This window comes from Manacus vitellinus, unplaced genomic scaffold (genome assembly GCF_001715985.3).
Source record: "Manacus vitellinus isolate BGI_N305 unplaced genomic scaffold, ASM171598v3 scaffold_0_pilon, whole genome shotgun sequence".
NCBI classification, from domain to species: Eukaryota; Metazoa; Chordata; class Aves; order Passeriformes; family Pipridae; genus Manacus; species Manacus vitellinus.
In genome coordinates this window covers 36984186-36997191 of record NW_021938789.1, presented here as the reverse complement: position 1 = coordinate 36997191, position 13006 = coordinate 36984186, and the positions used below count along the sequence as shown (strand labels likewise).

Below are 13006 nucleotides of genomic sequence, written 5' to 3'. Positions count from 1 at the left end.
AGCCTGACATATGGGAAACTGGGAAGACAACTGGAAAGGCTTAGAAACTTGCCATTACCGCTAACTTTATTGAATAATATACTCATTTTTTAATCTTGAGTTTTGACATTTAACTGTGATTTACTGTAAGGATACACTCTCATAACGAGGACTCCCAGAATATACTCATGACTACAATATTAAAATGTAATGGTTTAAAGTCATTTTCATTAGTGATGTTCTCTCTGCTTATTAGAAGGTGTAAACTTCAATGTCTATTAAGTCAAGTTGACTGACAAAAGTACCATTGTGGTAATCCACAGGGCTGGTCATTCCCCCCAGTCCACCTTCATCATGTATTCTCTTCCTTGCATCATTAATGCAGATTGGATTTCCCACATTATTATCTTTCCTGGATTTGTACACAATTTTGTTTCTGTTTTTTCAACAATTGGCAAAATATAGTTCTTTCAGATTGTTCCGAAACAGAAAAAATGTTAAGAGTCCACACACCAGTCAGATCACTCCCAGAGTCATGACATTCTGAGAGATTTATGAAATTGTTCAAGACAAAACAAAAATCACTCTTCCATCGTAACTTCTTTTGAAGACTTTCTGAAAACAGCAGGGCACACTACATTAAAATTTACACTAGAACAGTACTATAAAGTAAATTATAGACTATGTAAAAGTAATACTCATTTTCAATTTAAATATGTATACCTAAACTTCTATGCTAAGATGCTATAAGACACACTAATAAGGTTTCCAAATATAAATGGAAGTCTAATGACAGCCTTTAGGTAACATAGAGACTGAAGGAAAGAGATTGTCTCATTTATTTAAAATACATTTCCAATATGTTTTCTAACCTTTCCAATTTTTAGGGCATTTAAAGTGGTTCGACATTGTTTGCACTGAATCATCCTACTGTCTGGTTTCATGTGGGAGGAAAGGGTTAACACGCGATCAAAGACATAACTTGGGACAAGAAGCAATAAAGGTTGCCTGCTTTTTCTCGACAGTTGCAGTACCCCATCCCTTGTTTATGGCAATAACTTCTGCTTGAAACAGGTTGCCAGAGTGATCTAGTTGTAAATAATGATATTGACGACTAAAAGGTGATCAATTTTCACAAGCTCTTGTCCACATAATTTGTTTTGATTGCTCCTCAATACTTTCTTAAAAAAACAAACAAAACCCGAAAAAATGAACAAAACCCACAAACAAACCCCTCCCAACAAACCAAAAAAAACCCCAGTTTTAAGACTTATATGAATGTTCCATAAACAGAATCAGTTTCTCATTTACTGAACACTCCTGAATTTTTTCAGGAAGAAAAGTTGTACTGAAGTTATTGAACAGAAAAAAAACCCACTGAAATATGACATTTGAGCTAACATAATTTGATTTAATTTTGAAATTAATGTTACTTATTCAGAAATAAGAAAATCAGCTGGGTTTTTTTATATCTCTTTCCACAGTGATAGTAGGTGGGATATACAATAAGCTTCCAAAATCATAGAATCCAAATCTTAGTGAAATACATAATAAATTTGTAAAAAAATTGTCATCCGAGGAAACAAAATTACTTTGTGTCACAAACCATCAATGAAACAATTTCTGACTATTTTCATCCTGAGCCACTGTAAGAATAATATCACAGAAAAATACAAAAGAAATTGCACATGCTACATATACTTCATGAGAAACTGCATTTCTATTTTGGTCAAAGGGAGAGGAACCACGTCCTTCAGAGTACAAAACTTGCTATCAGATAAATATATTCATTCCTTTTAAGAACTAAATGACAACCAATATGATTCAAAATGTCTCTCTTCCTTTCAGAATCTCAGAAAATCCACACTGACATCTCAGGTTGAGGTTAAGGACACACTTCCATAGACTTTTGTGCAGGCCCACAATTTTGCTAGATTCGTGTCTAACCCTGCCTTTCTGCAACTCTGCTTCACACACACAGATCTTTAAACTTTTTATGATATCCATGTGACAGAATGAGACACGGTCACAGGAAAACAAGATGTTATGATTTGATTAGGAAGTCTACTTCAGAGGTTCTTTCACTTCAAAGGTTTCCCTGCTCCTCTCCTCCTCTCCACTGCCCCCGCTCATTTTAGTCTCACAGATAATAGCCATCCTCGGGGTTGTATTTTTGTAATTTTTTTTAATGAATTTTGGGGTAATATTTGATGTCTCATCTAAGAAATTACCTCATCCAATACCTTAAGCACAACTTTAAAGCAAAATGAAATCTCCAAGGTAAAAATTAGTTCAAAAACATCTTTGATTTAAAATAAATTTTTGCCACACAGAAGAAAATGAATGATTGAATTTGCATGCTGGAGCATCTTTAGTAGCCTGTTCCATTATCTATGCTTAGGTTTCACTGTACCTAATCAGTGGAAACTCTGAACACAAAGGTTTTGTTTTAGAGTCCTTCCCATCATATGAAGAGTTTTCACTTCATGTAGCATTGCAAAGCTCTACGTAACACTCATACACTCTCCTGATTCTTCATACCACCTTGGCTTAAACAACTCTCAAATCCTTTTATTTCCAAAACCTCTTGATTACTTCTTAAGAGAGTTATCTCCTAAACTTTGTTTAGGAGATAATAATGTCCTTTCAGGATGGATTTTCAGTTATTGCAGCCAAAGTTAAGCATCTCTTGGGCTTTGGTACCTACACGTCAGAAACACACTCGATAGCTGTGAAATCTGTGCACTTGTGAAAGGAAAGGAAGGCAATGTATTAGCTTTCCTCTCCCTGTTCTATTAGTGTCACTGTTTCTATTAGTATTTAAATTTATTTGCCTGTTTCAATCAACAAGCTCAATTAAAAAGGTTCCGCAAACAACATTAACCTGCTAAATTCTAAAAGAGCAAAGCTTAGTCAATTTGGATGAAATAAACAACAAATATTATATAGCCCTAGACAGAATATCTATTTAATCTTCATTACTGTTAAAAGCGAGCAGTACTAACAACATCTCTGCATCAAAAGGAAAAAACTCAAACCAAACCAAAACACTCTCTTGGACTGACCCCCAGGTCGCCATTCAGGTACTGCAACAAAATCCCAAACCACCTGCTCAGTCGCTTTTAAACCAGGTCAGTCTTTAAGCAGCTTCTTGGATTTTCATCTTTGCTTGCATAGAAGAGGGTTAAGTCTGTTCTTTGCAAAGATCTTTGGCATGATCTTTGATGACAAATGACATGCTGCCATATGCCAAAAAAGAAGGGGAATACAGTCACCCCCAGCTTCAACTTTAACTGGAGCTGCTTTGTTCTGAGTGCCCTGAATAATTAATAACTACTTTGGCAATCAGTCATGCATTCCTTAATGGCACCTCAGGCATCAAGTATCCCATTCACCCGCTCCCCAACTAACAATGGACTTTATTACATCAAGTTTTCTCTGCCAAACTCGTAACTGACATAGTTTAAACTAAACAAGTCACTAGGAAGACTGAAGCCCAAATATATATTATAAGAGTTTATAAGATTTCCCTCAATTGCATGTGGCTACTATATGGATTAGAGCTATAACTGTGGCAAGTGAGAAGAAGGGGAGAAGAAATAAAATATGGATTGTTTTTGCAATAATGTTCTAGGAAGCTTTAAGTGGCACAGTGCTGCCAAAATCATGACTTTTAATAAATGCATAGCTGGTCGAAATTGAGAACCATTGCTAGGCAGCCCTGCCAGAATAAAGCAGCTCACCAGTAAGTGCAGACTAAGTGACAGGCCAGAGCATGAAAAGAGTGACTGAGAATAACAGCTGTGCTGAAAGAAACATAATAATTTCAAAATAACACAAACTACATTTTCTTAATAGGAATAAGATTTTCCAACACTTGCTTCCACTTCATGGTATTGCAGACAAAATTAACTTGCAGCTATACAACAGAGGAAAAAAAGTGGACTCAGACCAGAATTACAGAAAGTTCTAGAAGTAGCCAGGGTACAAAAATTAAAATGGAAGAAATTCAAATTATTAGTTTAATTAGTTAGAATCTAAAGAAAAACTTAATGTTTTTCTCAGGGAGTATTCTGCTTGTATACAGTATGTGCATTGCTTTTATGCAGTGTCTTGTAATCCCACAGTAAACCTTTCTAGCGAATGATGTTACATCTAGTGACATCGGAACGGCAGTGAGTCCCTTAGAGTGACTAACTCTTAGAAGTAAAGTAATCAGATCAGTAGCCATTCTCCTCCTACTTATGTGAAAAGCTGGTTTGAAATATAATATACAAAGTAAAAAAAGAAAAAATGTATACGATAAATTACAGCAGATTTAAACAAAGTCATTTCTCTTGCTCTTTAAAAGACCTGAAAATGTGTCCGGTGCCCCTCTCTGTGGGTGGCCTCCAAATACAGAAACAAGCTTGCACTGTTTTATTTCAGTTTTGCTTCATTTCTCCCCAAACAATCTCTCATTGCTAGTCTACCAGTCATCTCCCCTTCCCCAACACTTGTCAAAAAAAAAGAGGAAAAAAATTAACTGTTTAGAACCAATTCATTGAAGTGAATCTCTAAGTGAATCAGTTATGATATTGCAAGAATTATTTAAAATTTACACTCATTCTTATAGCTGACATCTTTTTTGTGGGCATGTGGGAGTGGGGCTGTAAATCTTATTTTCTTCTGAAAAGCTGGATAAGATAGCATTACAGTTATTAAAGAAAACCCAACAACTACCACTTTTTTTTTTTTGCATCACTTTTCACTTGCTTTAGGTACAAAAAGTAGGTTTAATTCTGGAACTCAACTGTATAGATTAAATTTACAATCTGCTGTCTGAAATGTATAATTGCATTCTGCTTGACTTATTAAGGCATACTTTTTTGTTGAAAAAAATCACAGCCCTTTTAAAGAGAGATTTAGAAATTAACCCATAAGCAGTTGCTACACTGCACATTTTGGGGCTTATTCTGAATTTTTATGACAGGAGGAGGGCTGCTCTGGCCTGTTCTGTATGTTAGAGAGAGCACGTTTGGTTGCTAAAACAGTTTGCATGTATTCTTCTTATGCTATATGTGCTTTCTTAGTGGAATGAAACGAGGAACAAAAAATGCACCCTATGATGTTAGCTCTGTTTTTGTCTGTTGAATAAGTGATTTAAATATTTCAAACATTAAACCATCGTTGTGCTAGTGATGATAATTTAAACTTTATAACCAGTTTTCCCCATCAAATATTAAGGAATAAACTCAGTCCATTTGTACATCATGGCATAAAAATAATTATACATATACTCTGGTATTTTCAGGTGCCTTCATTTAATCAATTCCACAGAAATTGAATCATATATAAGTGAGATAGGTATGTAGCAGGTAGGATGTAATACTAGAGCTGTGACAATGAAATTTGGCACCAGCCCCACAAACATATGTATTTGGTGATTTTCTTCTACTATTTTCTAAAAGTAAACATACTTATTTCATTCTGCCCTTGGGTGTATGAAAGTTTAAACCTGGCCTTATTTCAAGTTAGTTTGGAGACTGACATTTTATTTAATTTTAAAATTCACCCATTATCAGGTCATAATATTCTACTAACAAAAGGGTCTAACTCACAAAAGACGCAAATATGCTGATCAAACCTTTGATCACTTTAGGAGAGTTCTTAGTTAGGCAAAAATATTTAAAAATGTTTATAGGAAAGCAATAGAAAATAACAGAAATAAATAAATATATATATATATTTATACAAACACCCAACTACACTACACTGACATCATCATAAGTATGCTAAATATATTAAGTAGAAGATTATGTACTGTTGAGAAGATTCATGGGATTCATGGTATGGGTTCTTTGCTTCTTCACAATAACTGAAATTTTGCAAATAGGGAGAAGAAGCAAAAATGGCAAAAAAATAAAGCAAGTAAAATTCATACTGAGTGAAGCACATGTCAGTGGGGTTACAACATGAATTCTCTTGATCAATTTTTTATTGAGCTTGCAGATATTTTCCACCAACCAAATACCACAGACCACAAAACTACTTAGGAGATTCAAAGTGGATTATGAGGAATTTAACAATAAGTACTCCTTATTGTCTTTAAATATGGAATACCTACTCTAAAACAAGTCAACCCCTGTTTTCCTCCATTCTAATGTTTCAAAAAATTATCTCATCCTTAAAAATCTATAATCTTTTTTGTTCTAATCACAGATCTTTCATTTGGTGAAAAAAGTACCAGAAATCTGTTGACAGTAAAATTAGCCACATTTTAGACAATGAATAGTGTTTACTACCTGTTGCTTTAAGCAACTTTCAAAAGAAGTCTAGAGTACAGTTTCCATGGAAAACACAATGAAAAATTAGTATTATGCATTGTCTGCTTTGTCACTATAATAAAACTACCCAGAGGCGTAAGAACCCTTCTGTTTTGGAACTAAGTGTAATCATTTGGCTGTGTATGTCTAATAGTAGCTGACTAATAAAAACATTAATTTCTTCAGTCTTTTTTTGTAACTTCCCAATGCTCTTTCAACATCACAGTGCTGATTTGTATTCTGATTTTTCTGTTTCTCAAAGCTAGAATTATTTTTTTCCACAGTACAATATTAGGAATGCAAACATTTTATTGAAGTTTCCAGACAAACAACTGAACCCACAACTTCCAAGTCCAAAGCCATCCAAGAAGAACCACAGTTAAAAAAACAAAAATAAAATGTACAATTCAGGAAGACAGATTGCACATTATTGTTATTATTATTATTATTATGAAATAAACAGTAATTAATCTTAACCACTTCAAAGAGTAAGTAACATGTTACTTACTGGCATAAGAAGTGTATAATGGATGCAGAATCCAGGTTCAGAAGGAAAGTATTCATCAGACACAAATCTTATTCTGATCTGGTTTCCTTTGGAGATTTGTCTGCTTGGCACAGTACTGGAACCACACCAGCGCCCTAAAACAGTGCCATCACTAGGCTCTTCAACTTCTACAAAGTCATACCTGAACAGAAAAGAAAATAGAGTGTTTATTTACTGACAAAAATTCTATAAGCTTCATGTTTTAACAATAAACTGACTTAGCAGTTTGCAAATCTTTTTTTAAATGCTAAAAGTATGTTGCCAAAGCTGGATATTTTAAACTTAGCTCCAAAGTTGCTACTGACTTACATACACATAATAAAATCATGCAGTGAGGTTAAAAAAATAAAAGCAGAGTTAGCATTTTGAAGAGCCCCCTGTGTATGGTTTTGTTTGTTCCTTTTACAGAAAGGAACAATTACCACATGTGGGATGGAGCAGAATAAAGTCAGAGAAAAAAAAAAGACCAAAATCGCCTAAGTGTGGCACAGTAATTCATACTGCAATATCACTAGCAGCATACTGCTGCCATCAGTGACAGTTCAGGGGCTTTTTGGTACAGAAAACTTGCTCTCCTATAATACCAATGGTGAATAAGTTCCTAAGGGTTAAGGTGGCTTAGGGAAACTTGGAAGAAGTTTATCCATAACCCAATGAGACATTTGTTGAGCAAAGACCCAGACCTAACTGTGTGTCAGAAGGAACTTAGTATTTTGGTAATATTGACAAGACAGATATGGATTGGGAACTCAGAGAGAATGAAACAGTAAGTTTGATTTAGTTTCATTGTTCTTAACATGTGGCCTGGGTATCCCTAGGGATCTGTGAACAACTTCAACTAGACCCATGAAAGGTAACCAAGAAATGCCAGTCAATCATCAGTAACCTTCAGTATGGCATAGAGGTCCTCATTTTCACTGGAAATTTTTAGGGGATTCCCAAGTCATAAAAACAATGAAAGCCACTGCTCTAGAAGGTTCGTCTGGTTTTAGTGTTTTAACCTGTTTCATGTCAGTTCCCCAGCTGTCTACTGACAGAATAAACACTAAGCATTTCAGCTGGATTTTCCCTACTTCAGCTTGAAACCCCCAGAGCCCCAGTGGCAGCACAGCCCAGTGGTTTGGGAAGGTTTGTGTGTGGTGGTTAAAGCAGGGCAAACACTTCGATGTTCACAGCTACAGCTTCTTGAGCCAACCTGTTACTTTTAAACCACAATTTGTATCCTAAGTACAAGCATAACACACCTTCGAGTGTGTGTTTGTTTCAAGGTTTCTGGTATTTTTATGTTCTCTTGCATGTGCAGTCATATACTAAATACATCTCACATAAATCTAAATTCATAAATACCAGAGTCCTTTTCAAGGGTACAAACAGTCCTACCTCTGATGATGACAAATGCTCACATTTTAAAAAACATGCACACACGCACTCTACCAAATATGCCAAACAATATTTAATGTGAAAATTATTACCTCATAAACATTTTCTACTAAAGTTTTTTCTGTATTTTTTTTCAGTAAATCTAATCTTTATAATGATTCCCAGTTCCCTAGTTAGACAGCAAGCAATAAATTCTTGTGTTGCATGTTTGTGCAAGACTGACTTGCACATTTATTATCTCCATTTAAAGGACCAATATTTTTTCCACTTAATTAAAAATGAATGCAATGAATATGCTCATTAACTGTGTTCAAAATCCATTATTGCCATGTACCACAGTTTTAAATCTTTGTTGAACTCATGATACTAATTACTTTATCATTATCTTTTTTCCCCCCAAACAGGCACTAATTCCTTTAACAGATCCACCAGTGTTTTTACTTTATGATCAGGTATACAACTTATTACAAAAGGCAATGTGTATATTAATCGTACCAAGACCTCAGGGCTCAACACATTTATCAAATTGATTTTGAGCACTGAGTTTGTTTTCTTTTTAAGATCAGCTTATGAAGTTGATAACCTTTTAAAATTTTTTTAGTTAAGAATAAGAAATAATTATCTACTTTTCTGCTTTTTAAAGAGTGAATTAACCTAATATTTATTGACTGAGCTTTAAGATGTCAGGGGGGTCAGGCATAGTTCTTCTACCTAACTTGTAGTACTTTTTATTGCAGTCTTTTTTCTCCTGGTACACCTGAAGTAAAAGAGAAACTCAAATTCCACAGTTTAAATCCTAGACACTTTAGTCAAGCGGTAAAATAGAGAGAAATAAGTATTCTGAAAGACCAAACAAAATTCAGCTTAAAATTCAGTTTGGATAATGACATTTTTAGCCAGTAATTCTATTCCTGTCAGTTACCTGTACTGTTACCTTAATGTACTACAGGAGCCTACCAAAAGAATCTTCTGTGCAACTAAAGTTCCTCACATTGCACATGGACCGAAGCCTGAACTTGCTGTAAAAGTAACAAAACAAAGTGGTTCAGATGCTTTAGCATTTACCTGATTGTGCTGCATAATTTTGCAGTTTTGTGTCACAGGGCTAAGGAGCAGTGGGGACAATAGCATAGCTATGGAAAATTATTTCCCCATCAGAAGAAGCCTATGTTCAAATTGCAAGAAAACTAGGATAAATAACCAAGAAGTGAGAAACTATTTTCCAACTGCAATGGAGTAAAAAATGTTACAATGCATGATGAACTAAACACAGAGGCTTTCTTTTCTATGCAGTATGCAAAGGAGAAAACACGACTCTCTTTGACAATAAGAAATGCACTGGTACTGTATCTGTGATGTTTTTCAAATATTACTAAGTAAAATTTATGCCAACAAGGGAGTCCAGTCTCCTCTCCTGGGATGAAAGATGCTTTTGCCTTGATGGCATGATGTCCACAATGCCTTTCATTACACCTGGAGCAGAACATGTATTCCCCTCCCCTAAGGCCTAGGGTGTCTATGAACATGGATTGAATTAATAATCTGAACAAAGATAATTTACAGGAAAGGAGCAAGAAAGCAACTACACAACTCAAAGCTTCAATGCCTTTCCAACCAGGAAATGTATTTTCCAAGGGTGTATGTTTTCCTCTCCTTTCTATATATTTTTTCTGTAGTTTGCACTGTCATTTGCTAAGCATCTCCTGACAGGTTGCTTACCTTGGCTTGCAGTTTTCTGACTTTTTGTGGCTTTCCTCTGCCTCTAGAATTCCACAAATATATTAATAAATGTAAGAAGCAAAAATCCAGGGGATCAAACACTTTGTCATCTCAGTGACATTGGATCTTTCTATCTGTATATAGATATGTGCCAGACAAAAATCTAGGAAATCCATTAAAGCAGCTTAAGAAAGGTGAAATTTATTTTTCCTTCTCCTTTTGATAAGAACTTGTGTCTTTTTTTTTAATTAAAAAATAAGAAGTTTGTAACAATCCCTATCAAAATTTTTTAGTTTTCTATGGTATGAGGTAATATTTCTGTTCCAACTTCTTTTAAAGCACATACAATTCCACAGTTTTCCTGGTATTGGCATAACACACCACACTGCAGACTAAAACATTCAAGGTTCCCTGGCAGTTCAACAGAAAAATTGTTGTTAAATACCACTGAGATGGTTTATGTTTGGACAGCTTCAATTTTGAAAACTAAAAACTGTCATCATGAAAATATAATTTTAATATTTTTCTAATCAGACTTTTAACATCATCATTCTAAAGGAAATTTTACTCTCCCTCTTCCACCTCTATTTGAAATAATTTCTGCTACTGAAATATTTATATTTCCCATGGACCAAAATTTTTGGTTTCCATCATTTGACTTAACTGTGTGTTTATATAGACAAAACTGTAAGGGCACTGGCAACACCTTACATAGTCTTCACCTTAAGAGAAGAGAATGGTCCTTCACATTAATATTTTCACCAGGTCAGGCAGTATAGCCACCTATTGCCCAACTTTGCAAGCTTCAGAATAGTTGTTCCATTTATTCCATTGCCTTTCAAATGCATTAATTTACATAATAATGTTTTGTATTTGTTGGCAGACAGGAATATATACATGAACCTGGGAGAGGGAAAGATTGGCCCATTCAGTCCAGCTCTCTTTTCAGTCCAACAGATACAAGGTTCTTGAAATTGCAGACCACTAGCAGTGCACACCTCTAACAGTTACCTATTAACAAGTTCACTTGCCAGCCTGGCAGCAGAGAAAAAAGCCTCAGATGATACAGATGGCACCTTGACCAAAATGGTGGCCCAGGGGCATCACATCACCAGCAAATACCCCATACAGCGCAAAAGTTCAACAAAAATGATTCTGCTCAACATTATCAGAATTATTTAACTGCGGCTACTCTGAGTGACAGTAAAGTCAGGATATTGGAAGAAAACATTTTTTCAAAAACTAGCCAATATAAAATTTTAAATATTTAAAATGTTCCCTCTGGATTTTGCCTTTCTAATATGAATTTTTGAACAAAGTTACCCAGAGTCATTTGACTGCAGTGCCCAAAATGGGCAATTTACCCATAGGACTCACCCTCTTTAGAAAGATTTGGCAGAGCCTTCCTCTATAACATGAAACTCCTTTGGATATCATTAAGATCATCCAAAGATTGAGAAAAGAGTTACATTCTACCTTTTCCGTCATGATTGATGTTTTAACATAAAACAGAAAAGATGATGGAGCAGCACAGCAGTGATTTGACATGATATGAAATAAACTTCCACAGTAGTTTCTAATGTTTGCTGATATTACACACACTGTACCGTAATAGTCACTGGAAAGAAACAGTAAATCCAGATATAATCCAAATAAATAACGGATGAGGTCAGCTTTTTGTACTCAGAAAATGATCTTTAATTATGCACAAACATCACTTCCAGCAGTAGACATCACTTCCAGCCAATAGAGCAAATGAGCATAAAAGCCCCAAGTATGCTGCCATGTCTACATTTTCCATGAAATAAAGATACTCAAGGTATAAACAGAGAATATTTCTAACTGCCATTCACCAAATATGGATTGTAGTTTCTGCGCCAACCTACTTTGAATACATCTATTTTAGAATATACAGTACTGTACATTAGGAACTCCTTTATGGAAACACAGATTCATTCACAAATGTTAGATGGTTGCCATGGTTCTCTCTACTTAATCTTTCCTCTTAGTGATTGTTAACAGCCTGAGGCTTCTAACACAACCGCACAACTCTCTCTGTATTCCTACCTTGTTATTTAGGACACATGAGGAAAAAAAAAAGTTTAATCCTCAGATTTCAATTCTCTTCCCCTTGATTCACTGTTAAGGCACTTTGATCATAGATATACACTTTCAAAACTGCAAAACAAGACCGAGTTCAAACCCACAAACTCTACTCTTCAAACATTTGAACACTTTTCATGAAAATGGTGCACTCATTGTTTGATTTGGAGAAAGTATCTACTGCATTACCACTCTCCAGTCTACCAAAAAACATATTTCCATTTTCTGTGGATCTGTTAAAAAGTGGAAGTATCATGTGAAGATGAGACACATACATTTTGCAAAGCAGCTTTTGTGCCTTGGTGAACTAGAGTCAAAGCACTGCATGTAAAAATAAGAAACTCGAAGAAATTTGTCTCTTCACACTTCTCTCCAAAACTCTCATTTGTGTCAGAAGTTTATTTCAGCGCCCATTGATAAACTGCATATTGTTCAAAACATAGGCTTTCCCTGATGACTATGAAATTGGTACACAAACACCTCTAGGAAAGAAATCATCATGCCTGGCTCTAGGTGCACTGGTAAACACTTAAGTATCTCCACCTTAAGCATATGCATATCCCATAGGTCTGCAAGTAACATCTGCTTTGTGGGGAGGAAGAAACATTAACTTTTACACAAGAATGAGAATTTGTAAATTAGATACATTGGTAAATGTAACTCAGGTTTTAAAACAAAACAATTTTATATTCAGACAGCAAGGTTGCAATTACTTAAGTATATATTAAACTCCTGATATGTATTAAGCACTTAAACAAGTATTTTCAGGAACACAGAATCATATAATGCAGTCCTATATAGCCTCTGTTATGAACCAGTTTATACTGGTGTAAATTGTACAGATACATCATTTCAAGCACTTGAACAAGAATCTTATAGAAAGAGACACCATAATCCTGCAGATCAGAAGTGGAGGTAAATAGGAAAGACGATGGTTTCCCAAACTCTTCCTTTTAAAAGACCAATTGTCAAA

The 13006-nt window shown here is 35.0% G+C and overlaps 1 protein-coding gene across 1 annotated transcript in view; it reads right to left on the bottom strand.

The window, feature by feature from the left end:
- The window catches only part of PDGFC (platelet derived growth factor C), a 62945-nt gene that overhangs the window by 27267 nt on the left and 22672 nt on the right, over positions 1-13006 (bottom strand). Inside the window, exon 3 of the mRNA XM_029961158.1 lies at positions 6793-6973. Within this exon, the coding sequence (XP_029817018.1) occupies positions 6793-6973 (181 nt within the window). The remainder of the gene's footprint in view (positions 1-6792; positions 6974-13006) is intronic.